Raw genomic sequence first — 13,755 nt, forward strand, 5'->3', positions numbered from 1 at the left:
ATAGCTAGTAAAAACACATATTTGTCACAGAATTTCCTATCAAACAAAATTGTACTGTTATCAACTATCAAAGACGTCACATTGTCACCTGAACCAGATTTTGCAACACCAGGTGGAATGCGACAAGAGAACGCTCAGTGCAAGATGCGAGAAGTTTTGAGAAAAGGAAAAATTCAATAAAATGACGCGATGAATGGTGAGAAAAAGAGGGTGAAGCAAATGAAAGTGGCTAAACAAATAAACAAATATGAAGAGTAGAAAATTTTAGAAAATTCAGTCACAATATATTTTATAAAATAAAAATTTGGTTGTTCAACCAATTTGAAATTTTAAAGAACCATAATCTTATAAAAATGAAAAATAGTTTTATAGGAATCAGAATTTCAAAATTAAGTAAAACCGGCAAATAAAATTAAAAATCGATTTCAAAGATGTTTCACATGATTTTGATTGCTTGAACACGATTAAAATCTCCCGAAATTGGAATTTGGAAAGAATGGAAGTTGTTGATACAGTGAGATCAATCCAATTGAGCTTGCAGTGACAACAGTGTCTGAACGAATATCAAATGATGAGATAGAGTGCACAGATTCATTTCTGATTGGATCAAGACGGAGAGAATTCACTAGGTCGCCTTCCAACCAAATTGTGTCTTTTGTTGAACGAGGACCAACGGCGCTGAAAGAAATTAATTTAATTAGTACCGAATCTGATGTTTGGGAGGAAAAGTGGGTTGAAAGATTAGCAACTCCAGAGATAAGAATATCAATTTTGAAACTTACATTGGCGCTCCAGATGCATCAATTCTGATCAAGCTTCCATCATTTGAAGATACCAGAAGATTATCTCCGCATTTTGGATGAAACATGACTTGAGAAATTGCCTTCTTTGCGACCAGATAAGTACTTGTGATATTTGCTCCACGAACATTTCTGGCATCAATTAATCCAACAATACCATCATCAGTTCCACAGCAGACAAGATTTGATTGAGCTGGATGAGAGCACAAGGCTGTGACTGCATCGAGTGCCTTTTTAGAAGGAATTAAGGTTTTGATGGGGTCAAGGGTGTTAGCTGCAAAATTTAATCTGGAATTAAAGCAAAGAAAAGAGATTTATGAATTAACCAACAATGTTCATTGTTTTCTCTCAAATCCCACATCGTGATCTGCCCATTTGCATCGCCAGCCATTACCACATTCGTACCGAAAGTTGTGCAAACTGAACGAATACCAGCTTGTCCCTAAAAATATTGCCTCAATTGTAGATATTTCATTTTTCGTACCGTAAAAATTGTCCTGGGCATTCCAGTTTCCACATCCACCGCTACAAGAGATCCGTTTGAAGAAGCGCTGATGAAAACTGTTATTAATAGTTTCAAAAGCCAAAATTCTTACCTCAAAATGGAATTTCCATGCCGGCAAATCTTACGACTTGCCGAGCCGCTGTGAATAGATGGAATCCGCGACATCTGGAAGATTTAATTCGTATATTTAGAATAACACTGATAAATAGTTTACCAGCGCTAAATCGTCTTTATCCGTACTGAAAACAGCTAGAGATCCGTCTGCATAACCAATACAGACTCGATTATCGGTCATTGTGCTGAAAACAATTCAATTTGGTGTCTTTCAAAACAATGTCTAGTTACCATGCATCATTGGGATCGATTTCGGAATTTTTAGTGGCCAAAACTTTGAAAGGATCAATTCCGTCATCTCTTTCCCACAAGGAAATGCATCTTCCGCGCCCTTTTCCCAGCGAAATAATTTGTGAACTTGTCTCTCCAGTGAACAATATCTGAAATTTCAAGTTTCATACTGAATTCGAATAAGATTCACGTATTCCGCTGATAAACTTACTTTAGATAACTTAACATCGGCATGCTGCATAATTTCATCGACGAGCGGAGTGGAACTTCCAACTTCGGTTCTTTGGGGAATTTCCGAATCTTCTGTATCCGTAGTGATTGTTACGACGGCCATTTTAATAATTCTGATAGTTAAAACTTTAAAAAATGTAAAACACTGGAAAAAATATAAAGAAAAATTGTAGAAATACAATGAAATTCGGAGAGTTCGAACTTTTGTGATGAAAAAAGAAACATTGTTTGAAAAAGATAAACAGCACGCGCCCGCGTTAAAGCGGAGCGTCGTAGTGGCGTTATCGGCGGGAATATTTAATTTTTAAAAAACTTGAACGATGCTTGTTCTATTTTCTTTTTCACTTCAGTCAACTAATTTGTATTGAAAGTTGTTTGAAATTGGAGAACAGGAATGAAAGCGTGCGAAACTTTATTGTACTCATTGAAATATCAGGAAATAAAATAAAAATAGCAGTTTTTCGACCCGAAAAATGAAAAAAAAAGAAGTGTATTCTAGAATATGAATCTCGAACGACAAATGCAACCATGAGTTTTATCCTCCGGTTGGAGGATTTGTGAGAATACATTCTACTGTGGTCAAAACAAGAGTAGATCCCATCCGAGTGTATGTCCTGAAAAGTGAGAAATACTTGGGCGCTTAAAAGCCTTTAGTCGACAATGTTTAAAAATCTTATATAAGTTTTAAAAAATATTAAAAACTATGAAATCTATATAGTCAATATAAAACACCTACCATTGGCCGGAACTACAAATTAATTGAACTGTAGCTGTATTTTCAGCATACTCCAAATAATTAACAGCATTTCCAACGAGTGCAGCAAAAAGATCCAATGAAGTATCGGTACTTCTGAAAGATTCAATTTGTCAATCACAGAGCTCTTGTGCAAAAAAAACATCAATTTACACATACAAATGACTAATCGAATCAGAAAAAACTCACGAGCATGTGGCAGTGGCGACAGTTCTACACGTGTTACTGTCATAAGCAAAAGTGGCTGTTCCATCGGGGAAATCACTATCAGTCAAGATTAGAGGTACTACTGGGCAACAATCTAAAAGTTTTGAACATGAATTACCAGAAGAGATGTATTAAGTGTAAGTACAAATATGCATGCATTGTTTTCAAAAAATTGTTAAAGTTTTCATTTTTGCCGTAGATTTTCCAAAACAGAAAGGCATGCTAAAAACACTACAATTTTTTATATTATTTTATTATGTGACAAAGTATTACATATAGACTAAAAATATTTATTCAGAAATCAGAAAAAATCGAAATAAATCATGAAAAGTTTCTCACCATTTTATGACTTAATTAACTTACCCCAGAATATTACGGGATTTCACAAAACAGCGATTGAAACAGTTGAAAGAAACACAATTTAATATCGAAAAATTAAATGAATGAACTATGTATTTGTTTAATTCAACAATTTAATAGATACAAAAAACTTCAATTATATTACAAATCGATGTTGGTGATGGAACTATCTAAAATTTCATCTTTCGGGAATCATAGAAGGAAATTTTAAATTTTATGGAAACAGAGATACTTGATATCATAATAAACCCGAAAAAAATTAATTTGAAAAACTATGGTTCTGTTGCCAAATTAGTAAGTACACATTCAACGGTATCAATTGCAATTGATTGTCCTTGATCAGTGTAGATCCTAAAATCATCAAAAATTTTGTTACATTCATATGGATAAGTAATGATTACCATTCCCCATTCTGACATGTAAATTCGACAGTTACAGTATCAACGTCACCGTTCAAATAATAAATCTGATTACCAAAGATTCCCGCTCGCAAGTCCAATGTTGTGTCGAATGATCTTAATTATTTATGAATAAAACTAACTCAACAGAAAAGTTACTTACGAACAAGTAATTGCAACACCAGTGTTACAACCAGGAGTACCGCTATACACTGGAACGTATTGTCCGTCGGGAAGATTTGGTCGCGGGGTTGGCAAGTATATTACCTCACCACAACAACCTAAAGCTCATGTAATACTTCTTTGTGAAAAATGATAAGTTGTTGGACGAATAGTTAAATTGTCCATATTAAATTGAATACAAATATAAAAACAAAAAATTGAAGATTAAAATAAAGACAATCAAATTTCAAACTAAACATCTAGCGAAAAAAAAATAGAAAAGTATTTAAAAACGAAAGAATATATATTGAAATTAAAACAAAAATAATTTATGAAAAATAAAAATGAACTGGCAAAAAAATAGGCAAAAATTAAAAACTATGCATACCTTACTTTCCCTAATACTTTTCCCCTTTACTCTATTTTGGCATCTCATATATCGGTTGGCTTTTTGTGGTTTCATTAAAACATTTTTTACAGTAAAAGTATTTCTATGTTTTCAAACAAATGTTTATGAAACCAAAGAAGACAACCGAGAATTGAGCTGTCAAAGTTAAGCAAATAGGGTGCTATTGGAAAAATATGGTAAGCTGTGGGCATATGGCATACAGAGTGACAATCAATAGCAGCAGTTGGTTGAATTTTTCGACACAGAAACATTGTACTTCTGATAAACGGCAAGTGGATAGAGACGTAACAAGACAAGTGTGGTTCAACCGTTCAAAAATTTTCTGTTTTGACAAAAAACACCAACAAATATGACCTGATTATAGATTATATAATTGGAAAGTTTTTTATGAATTGGAAAGATACGGTGTTTGAACGGACGAATTGTTGTTAGTAAATTTTTTAACTTTGAAAACTTGAATTTATTTTGTTAACATTAAACATTTGATGTTTTGTGCACATTATACTCACCAGTGGGAACGACAGTGGTGGTGGTAGTGACGGTGGGATCAGTGGTTGTGGAACCTGAACAGATATGGTGAAGAGTACGAGTGCTTAGATTATACGGTAACGGAACATGAAATGTGTCAATTAGGTCGCCTTTTGAGATGTCCTTCTAATGTGCGAGTTCTGTTTGGTTGAATAAATTGAATACTTTGTTTTCAAATATTCATTGTTAATTATTTTTGTAAGTGTATTGTAAGTGTGAATCAAAACGGAACAGGACTCTGTCTACTTACCTGTTGGAGATGGTGTGGTACTTGGAATAGTTTGCAGGCAAGCATGTGTTGAAGGCATCATCCTGAGGATGAGCAAGAACACCTGAAAGATGATCGGATAACTTTATCTATTTAAAGATATTGACAATGGGGAACTTTTTTAAACCATAGTAAAACGTCTCAAAAAATTTTCATTTACAACCAAGAAGTGGATATTACTCAGTTTTCATTTGACATAGATTTGGAAGACAATTTTTCAACGATTTTTCAATTTGGCAGTTTACCAATTTTGACTTAAACTATTCTAAAATCAAAAATGTAGAGCGTTATTAATGATACGCGGTCATGTAAGAGTTTCAATAGTATGAGTTTCATAAACTTACTATAATCATTCCCGAGCACCGGGAGACGGCAGTTGAAAGAACCCAGGGTGAAGCCCAAATTCTGAAAAATAATTGGTGCAAGCCTTCAAGACAATTCAAATAGAATTTTGAAAAAAAAGTAACAGTTATACGGTGAAATAGCTTCATGTGTCAATCATTTTTTCTGTAAAACTTTATACATAACTCAACAGGAAACGAAAGGAAAATGAGAAGCACAGTGGAAACATCGAAAATGGAGAAAGTTTGGAAACAATGTAAAGAAAGCGGGAAAAGGGGAGAAGAAGGAACGTACCCCTATTTTGGAGTCTGGCCCGAATGTGGGTCTTGAACGGATTATCGCTTAATGACTGGCTAGAAGAAATGTTTCCACCTCCTTCCCGTCCCGCTTCACGTTTTCATTTATTTCTGGAGGGACCGAAGTTCATTATGTACGAGTACGTCTACACTTTGATCCTTTTTTCTCCGAACTTGTTCAGAATTTTGATTGTAGACCGGATTAAACGTTTATTCCCTTTCTTCTGCCAAAAGCCTAAAAGTTTCAATTCTTTTTATATTACAAGGTACACGTAACAGCTAGATTTTTGATGCTTCTAGCATTGCAATAGAGAATTCTAAGCTTAATGAAGAATAAAACGTGCTTTCTATAATGTACTGCAAAAGCTAAAGCCTTGTTTTGGAGACTCGGTTTGCTGACTTATTAAAAACTTCTGAAAATTAGATATTATGGAACTAGGGGCTTAATGAGTGGCAAAAAGGCAATAGCGTTTACTGAAATCAGGACTAAAACTAGATTTTAAAAAATTACGGAGCTCCCGTGGTTTCATTTATTGAAAGGATTACACTATTTAAACCACTGAGCCAGAGTCCGTCAAAAACTGTCAAAGAGGAAGACAAGGAGAATGCACCAACCAAGAAAACTGTTCTGAAGCCATCTTCTACTGATGAGAAGAAGATCACCAACTCGGATATCTACATTCGAGAGATCTCTAGAAGAATTCTGCAATCAGTTTAATTTTTCCATCAATTGCAAGATTCATTTCTCAAAGTTTATGTATTTTTCTCACAATTTTTCGTGGCCTTTTTCTTCTTTACGTGTTCTAATTTTCCTCGTTTTCCCACACCCATAAACTTCAGTTCAAATTTTTATAATCTTATCCCACGATTTTCTGTGATTCGGTTTTCCTTCGATTAGTAAATCGTTCAAAGTAAGTGTTTGTTTTGATTTTCGTTGGATCACGCAATGATTTCCAGATTGGCATAAAAAATAACGAAAATGGGAGCAGAAGTGCCGGCGTTGATTGTATGCCTGGTGGTATCGTTATGCTTCAATGCGGGATTTATTGTGTATTTTGTTTTGAAACGAAAAAGGTAATATTTAGGTTCAAAGGACGGAGCATATGTGTGTATGGGTCTCGCCGCCAAAATACATATTAAAAATAATGTTCTGTTAACATAAGAACACGGCGAGACCCATTTGTATAAATGCGCCTCCCTTGAAACTTGTAGAATTTTGCAAAAAAATGCACAGTAAGCGAATTTTCTAGTGAAAAAGTGTCGGAATACAAAAAAGTTGAAAATCCTGATGTGGAAAACTTCTCCAAGTCTTCGGTTCGACCACCACCACCGGAGCCAAAGCCGCAACGAAGTCCACCTGATAGAGAGAAAGAATCTAAAGATCCTCAGCCAATGAATAATAACCGATCAAAAGAGCATGTTCTACGATCTGAAAATCAGGTAAAATTTGGAATTTTCTAGTGAAAAGACGAATAAAACAAATAATTAGGCTCCGACAAACGAAATTCAACAGCGAAGCGATCGGCAGAAACTTCAGGAACCAATTGGAAAAAATGAATTCATTAAATGCATGAGCTTAGTGGTTCAATTTATCAATGACTATTTTGATGAGTCACACAAGCAACCAGTCATTCCAGGTAACCCACATTATACATTATTGGTTCATAATTTTTTATATTTCTTACAGAAAACGACGTAAATTCCTCACGGATTCACGTAAAGGTTCCTGAGAAGGCTGAAGAGCTCACTGAGATTCTGAAGGACCTAAAGGAAATCGTCATTCCAAATGTACGGATTATGATTTAACCTTATGTTTATAGGTTTTTTTTTCAGATTTGCCATACTCACCATCCTCGTTATCATGCAAAGTTCGCTGGGAAGTCTCTGGCGGATCTTGTTGCAAGTACTATTTCTGCTGCACTTGGCCATGATGTGGTAAGTCACTGAGACATTTGGACCAATTTGACCCAACTCGCTTAAAAGGTTCCAAAGTTGGCACAAAACTTGGTTTACGTAATGCTCAAGTTTTTCAAAAGGCTCCAAATTCAACTCTAGTCAATATCTAACCAAGGTTTAAAAATTGACATGGCAATCGGACCGAGTCTTGTTCAACTTCTAAACAAAATATACATTTTTGAGCGGTGTCAAAAAAAATTCGCCCCCAATCGATTCAAAGCAAATTCACTGAAAGTTTTTTTTTTTTTCAAGTGATTGTATTTCAGAACTCTTCTCCAATAATTGAATCGATTGAGCGAATTATTTGTAAATGGCTATCCACTTCAATGGCAATTCCTCAAATAAAATCAAGTCTCGGAGAGCTACGTGATCCAATTGGTACTGTATTCTACACACCGTGTGATGTCTTCATTTCGGTAATCCGTCATGCGATTGAAAAATTTGAAAAGACGGATTCGGGCAAGGAACGATCGAAGAACGCGGATTACATTGTATACTGTAGTGATGATTCTCAAGTTCCACTGAAGGAACCGTGTATTTCGTGCCGAGTTAAACTTCGAAAAGTGATCACCGATGAGAAGAACGGATCTGGAATGACATCAGCGAATTTGCTGAAACAAATGGAGAAAGATATTGCAAGAGGATTCACTCCACTAGTGATTATTGCAAACTATGGATCAGCTAATATCGCGGCAAATGATGAGATTTGGGATCTGGTAACAGTCTCCAGAAGGTATTTTATCTTTACATGTTCCAACATTTTTCCCAACTTTCAGCAAGAAAATCTGGCTTCACCTTGATGCATCGTATGCTGGATGTGAATGGCTCGACAGTAATAGCAGAAATAATGTTCAGTAAGTTAACCGATTTTATAAGCCTGCTAGATTTCCAATTTTCAGTGCACTAATATCCGAAGTACACTCCGTGCACATTACATGTTCATCCCTGTTCCCGTATTCTGGAAGAATTTCAGTTGTTTGGAGTTGTGAGAAATTGGAGTTGGATGGAGGTGAGTTATTCTGGTAGAATATGTCCTAATGTATCTATTTCAGCCAAGATCCTTTATGGAGAACACCCAATTCGTTTATGGATTCTCATTCGTCTCCATGGTATCCGATCAATTCGTGAAGCTGTCAAGCGAAAGATTATTCTTGGGAACGCTTTCTCTGAGAGGATGTCACATCATTCACAGTTATTCGAGATGCATCATACCAATGAACATGGAGTTACAGTTTTTCAGTATAAAAATGTATTTTTTTTATTTGAAATAATTAATTAATTTAGATGTTTCAGAAAAAAATCAAAGATCGCACTGAGGATACAAATAAGATTACTTCAATGTTCCACAACTATCTCGTCTTGTCCTCAACTCTCAAGTTCTCAATTGTTTCGGTTAGTTTTTGAAACACAGAATCGTTATAATTAATATATTTCCAGTTCCACGGAAAAGTCCTCATCAAGTCAGTTGTCAACTACGGTCGATGCAACCTCTCAATCATGGACGAGTCTGTCTCGACTTTGGTGAACAGTGTCGATGAGTTTGAAGAGGCTTTGAGTAAGTTTAAAATTTTAGATTAAAAGAAAAACATGAATTTTCAGAGAAGAAGAAGAAGATAGTTTGTGAGACTCCGAAAAATGAGTTCTGTGAAATGATTGGGGGTTCACCAAATGAGACAACTGATACCACACAATCGGATGATGGAATTGATAAGAAGAAGAAAAAGAATTGATCTTTATGATGATTGGAAAAGTTCTGTGAATAAATAGTTTGAAGTGATTTTTTTTTGGTGGCCTAATCTAAATATGGGCTTTTGTCTAGTGTAGCCTGGTTTCATCTATCACTGCCTCCTTTGTCCATTTTTTGCCGGAATTAGAAAAATGGTGATAACTAGGCGGGAAAAAGGTGGTAGAAAGGTGGCAAAGAGATGGTAGGAAAGTGGCAAAGAGTGGACGGAAGGTGGGAAGCCCAAAAAATAGTGGATTCACTGTTTTCTGTGCTTCCCACTTTTTGTACACTTTTTTTCACCTTTTTTCAAATATTTTCAACTATTTCAGTCTATAGATATGAAAATTTAGATCTAAGACTTTCGTTTGAAAATATCAGTGTTACTGTTTGACTCTCTGTCTTTGGAAAAACAGAATATTTTTAAATAATTTTATGTAAAACTCCGACAACCAGGAAAAAAACGATAACCGGACAAAGAAATCAATCACATATTTTGCGAGAAATCATACGATGATAAAACAATAGTGGTAATATTAAAACTTTGATAATCCATTTCCAAGTATATGACAATATTATTAACTTAAAATCTCTGACTTATTTCCAAAGTGAACGTCATTGGGCATTTGAAAGTTGATAATTCAAATTTCAAGTGTTGAATATGATGGCGGCTTTGAGAAATAGATGATACGTGAGGATGTTGACTCATTCCGAAGAAGGCTGAAAATCCCACAGAAATTAATATTTAAATAAATATATTAATAAATAAGTAATGTTGAATGCCATGAACGGTATTTTTTTTTTTAATCCGTTGTGCAGTCTAGTAGGTTCATTGTCTCGCAAAATATCCAGGCAATAAAAAGAGTGAGGCATTGGAAGTTGTAAACTCACTTAAGACATAGAGTATGGTCTTCCTATTTTATGATTGAGGATTAGCTTGTGAATCGTTCTATCCGTGATGCATTCTAGGATGTAACGAGTTTTCTTGCCAACCAGTATGCGTACTATATTTATGTTAAATTTGTTCAAACTTTAATGGTGGACCATCAAAATTTGTTTGTCTCTAATAACCTCAACAGATTCCGAGAAGCACAATTTCAAATTTGAATCATGGAAAAAATCTCAAAAATGTTTTATCCCCATTCTAAATTAAAAAAAGGCTGTAAAATAATTGTATTGATTTATGCGATTAGTTTGACTATTTTGGTTTGTTTTTTTTTTCATTTATTACTGGTAAATTTTCAGAAAATTTTAGTTATCATAATATTAATAAATCGACAAAAAGAACCACTTACTTTTCAATCGAGAAAAATAATCGAATAGTGTTATCCTGAAGATGTTTGCAATACCGTGCATCATGTTCTTCTGCAGATCCAGGACAGGAACAAGAAGCTGTTCGGCATGCTTTTGCAACTATTTCACCAGTTTCAGCGTACCTAAATAAACATATTTATACTCATAACAGTATCATAATGCAAAGGCGATGAATAATAATTTTTTTACACTTGATATCCCGTCAAAAGAGCCAACATTTCCCACCATGTCCATCGTTTTGCTATTTCAACATAATTTTCTTGAAACCTCCAATTCAGAAATCTACAGTTTTTTTTAATGTTCGGCGATATAATCTTAAGATTTAACTGGCCGGATGAGGGAACATATCAAAGTCCGCATAAATCATCACATTTCTATTTGATTTAGCGCGATTAGTAGTAAATTTGGAAGTGTGCGCGGAAGGTGGACGAGAAGGACGAGTGACACCTTAAGGGCGCCCGTATGGACATGGAGTGGTTAGCATATTGATGTCGGGAATCCCGACTCGGGATTACTGTAGGTAGTGTAGGTAGGTGAACATTGATTGTCAGGCGTGGGGACGAATGGCCCAGATATGTTAAAGTTTTAGGTGGATAAGTGAAGCAGAAAACTATTTTTGAAACCTGCAAACATTTTTTAAAGAAACATCAAGTTTGAAAATGTAGAATTGCGGCAGTTTTCCCAACAGTCCTAAATTTCCCATTTCCTCTACGAAACTAAGCCTTTCGCATGAGCACAAACTAATTTTTCTTCGTACATGAGGCACTAAATGCGAAAGTAATGAAAATTGTCCAAAATCATAAACACAATTTGAAAAAGTTTCACCTTTAGAATGAATCCTCATTTCTGGATGTACATTTTGTTGTTTTAAAACTGGCACAGAATTAGACTAACAGCAACAAAACGAATGGTTCTCACCTTCTTAAAACCTTACTCACACAGCTGTGAGTGATCCCTAATTGTTTAGCAATATGAATCTTCTTCATTCCCTTCTTATAACATTCCACAATTTTCTGCCTATCACAAGTTAGAAGTGGTCGCCCAGAGATGTATGGCCGACCATATCGATTTCGTGATGGGACCACATTGGTCACTGTAATAAATAATCTTGTAAAGCATAACGTTCTTGAACAAACTTTTCAAATCCTTTTGCTTATCAATGCATGACGAAGCAAGCTTTTCAATATGAAGATCCGGTCGCCGGAACGCTTTTGATAGTTTTTCCAATGCAGCAAGTGACGAACCTGAAACACTTTTTTGAATATAAAACATGGGAAAAAGAGAGTCAAATTTTCAATTTGAGTGTGCAGTTTTGCCGATAAAATGTTCTTGTTCTAAACCGATCTTTGTATTCCTAGAAATTAAGTTTTAAACGCTTATAGCCGGAAATCGTTTGAAAAAAACACTAAGACTGTAGATGATTCTAGAAATCTCACCTGATGGATGACCATTTGACAAAGCTTTTTGTGCAGCAAAGCTAGAGAGCAGAGCAGAGTTTTGAAAAAGGAAGTTGATCGGTGGAAATATTGATGGCGACATCATTTTTTGACAGAATTATGATGATAAAATTGTGAGAAAATGTTGAATTAAGTCGAATCCACCTTGTTGTCAAGTAATACGGTTTCTTGACCCCCATCGGTTTAGACCTTTACGCTCCGCCTCTTTTCTTGTTTTTTAGGTTCAAGGATACGGTAGTCGTGTAAAGCAGCATTGGAAGATGAGAAGAACGGCCTGATGATGATATCTGTTAGACGGATCGGAAATGAGAGGAAGTGGGAAGAAGAAGCGTGGCGGCAATCCCTTTGTAATTTGCCGCCGGAATGAAGAAAACGACGAGTAGGTGACAAATGATGATCAGGTGTATTGTAAGAATTATTAATTATCGTTCAGGATTGCCAGAAATGTGAAGGTGTATAAGGAATGGAGCGGGTAATGAAGTGTATTTTTTGTGCTTTCAACGGGTTTCATTATTGATACATGATTACCTATTTTTAGAGCAATAAAAATGAAGCTCATAACTTTTAGAAATAATTATTTGAAACGTTTCTATACTATTCTCTGTGCGCTTCTCTGCAGCTAGATGTTGAACCTTTTTTTTTTGGAAGATTTCACAACTATAACAAGTTTTTCACAAATTACTCTGATTTGTTTAATGTCTCCTTATCCAATCAGAACCTTTTTGTGTATCGGATAGGTGTGAAAGATATTGTTGATAGCGGCAAAGGAACATGACAAATTGGTCACACACCTGAAGACACGTCGGAAAGTGCGAATCATCATCATTTTTCTTTTGTCGGCACTTCGAGACATCTATTATTCTTGCAAGTAGCGGTTTTTTCAAAGAGAAAAAGTGCGGTTTAATCAGTGAAACTAATCAAAATAGTTTCAAATTGAAGCACACAAAATCACTGAAAAATTGAAAAGGTGCCGAATTTCGCACTTGATTGGAACATCATTAATCACTGTTAGAGAACTTTTTTGTTGCAGTAAGGGGTTCAAAGGTCCTATCAAAATATCCCATAATGATACTTATGATTACAGTGTAGATGATGAATTGATGAGCGGAACATTGAAAGAAAAGTGTGAAACTGATTGATAGATCGAACAATTCGAAGTGACTTGATAGTTGCAGTAGACACAATGGCACGTTATCTGTAAACTTCTTTGACAAGGGCTAATAGAAATAGAGAACATAAATAAACGCCGATTTTCTTGAATAGTATTGCACCGAGAGAAAAAGAAATGGCAGACATTTTGTCAATTAACAATTTTTGTAGGACCCACGACAAATGAGAATGTTGAACAATTGGGTGCAATACCAATAGAGTAAATACGGTAATCAGGAAATTTTAAAACTTTTTGTATAGATATTTGGCATCAAGGCATGGCTAGTTGTATAGAAATATTTATCCAGTGCTACTTTTTTCCCCTACTTTCGCAACAATACCAAAAATGTTTTATTATATTATATTTTTGTTTTTTTAAGTTAAGGCATTTAGAATTGTCCCACCTACCACCAAACCAGAGAACAATTGAATTGAAAATTGACTCATCGCTATGATGTGACGAAGTCATTGACGTTTCACATTTGCAAACATTTAAAAATCATCGATTTCTTCAGAATTTCACCATTTATTGTTTGAAGATCTTGAAACCT

General features: G+C 35.1%; 4 protein-coding genes, 1 non-coding gene and 1 pseudogene across 10 annotated transcripts; 2 read left to right on the top strand and 4 right to left on the bottom strand.

Annotated features, from left to right (window-relative positions):
- Positions 1-350: 350 nt before the first annotated feature.
- npp-23 (WD_REPEATS_REGION domain-containing protein) lies at positions 351-1,994 on the bottom strand (the record flags this gene model as incomplete). 2 transcript variants are annotated; one of them, NM_069136.4, is made up of 8 exons in its annotated part: positions 351-678; positions 783-1,074; positions 1,131-1,242; positions 1,285-1,351; positions 1,397-1,470; positions 1,520-1,604; positions 1,651-1,799; positions 1,862-1,994. In NM_069136.4, 8 exons carry the CDS (start codon positions 1,982-1,984, stop codon positions 465-467), a joined length of 1,116 nt encoding a protein of 371 aa, NP_501537.2. The 2 variants fall into 2 exon arrangements, with proteins under 2 accessions (NP_501537.2, NP_001129845.1); NM_001136373.4 differs by lacking the exons at positions 1,651-1,799; positions 1,862-1,994 and having other exon boundaries at positions 465-678; positions 1,520-1,600.
- A 282-nt stretch (positions 1,995-2,276) lies between these two features.
- Positions 2,277-5,373, bottom strand: C09G9.3 (C6 domain-containing protein; the record flags this gene model as incomplete). Of its 3 annotated transcripts, NM_001268415.1 has the most annotated exons (6): positions 3,475-3,553; positions 3,604-3,717; positions 3,764-3,881; positions 4,681-4,734; positions 4,950-5,031; positions 5,312-5,320. In NM_001268415.1, 6 exons carry the CDS (start codon positions 5,318-5,320, stop codon positions 3,475-3,477), a joined length of 456 nt encoding a protein of 151 aa, NP_001255344.1. The 3 variants fall into 3 exon arrangements, with proteins under 3 accessions (NP_001129846.1, NP_501538.4, NP_001255344.1); NM_001136374.3 differs by lacking the exons at positions 3,475-3,553; positions 3,604-3,717; positions 3,764-3,881; positions 4,681-4,734 and adding exons at positions 2,277-2,495; positions 2,618-2,731; positions 2,825-2,936 and having other exon boundaries at positions 5,312-5,372; NM_069137.6 differs by lacking the exon at positions 4,681-4,734 and having other exon boundaries at positions 3,150-3,553; positions 5,312-5,373.
- A 761-nt stretch (positions 5,374-6,134) lies between these two features.
- C09G9.9 lies at positions 6,135-6,322 on the top strand (annotated as a pseudogene). Its single transcript has one exon. A coding segment is annotated over exon 1 (188 nt).
- Positions 6,323-6,461: 139 nt separating this feature from the next.
- Positions 6,462-9,337, top strand: hdl-2 (Histidine Decarboxyase Like). Its single transcript, NM_069138.5, has 13 exons — positions 6,462-6,516; positions 6,563-6,679; positions 6,856-7,045; positions 7,095-7,242; positions 7,293-7,393; positions 7,439-7,540; positions 7,828-8,294; positions 8,338-8,415; positions 8,461-8,570; positions 8,614-8,810; positions 8,855-8,953; positions 8,999-9,116; positions 9,161-9,337. The coding sequence occupies exons 2-13, from the start codon at positions 6,585-6,587 to the stop codon at positions 9,289-9,291; spliced, it is 1,836 nt and encodes a 611-aa protein (NP_501539.3). The 5' UTR covers positions 6,462-6,516; positions 6,563-6,584; the 3' UTR covers positions 9,292-9,337.
- Positions 9,338-9,704: 367 nt separating this feature from the next.
- npax-4 (Paired domain-containing protein) lies at positions 9,705-12,225 on the bottom strand (the record flags this gene model as incomplete). Of its 2 annotated transcripts, NM_001268417.2 has the most annotated exons (5): positions 9,705-10,004; positions 10,580-10,720; positions 11,517-11,691; positions 11,735-11,842; positions 12,035-12,225. In NM_001268417.2, the coding sequence occupies 5 exons, from the start codon at positions 12,138-12,140 to the stop codon at positions 9,926-9,928; spliced, it is 609 nt and encodes a 202-aa protein (NP_001255346.1). The 2 variants fall into 2 exon arrangements, with proteins under 2 accessions (NP_001255346.1, NP_001255345.1); NM_001268416.3 differs by lacking the exons at positions 10,580-10,720; positions 11,517-11,691; positions 11,735-11,842; positions 12,035-12,225 and having other exon boundaries at positions 9,868-9,993.
- Positions 11,708-11,728, bottom strand: 21ur-15139. The gene has a single exon (NR_056329.1).
- Positions 12,226-13,755: the final 1,530 nt, after the last annotated feature.

Source organism: Caenorhabditis elegans, chromosome IV (genome assembly GCF_000002985.6).
Source record: "Caenorhabditis elegans chromosome IV".
Taxonomy (NCBI): Eukaryota; Metazoa; Nematoda; class Chromadorea; order Rhabditida; family Rhabditidae; genus Caenorhabditis; species Caenorhabditis elegans.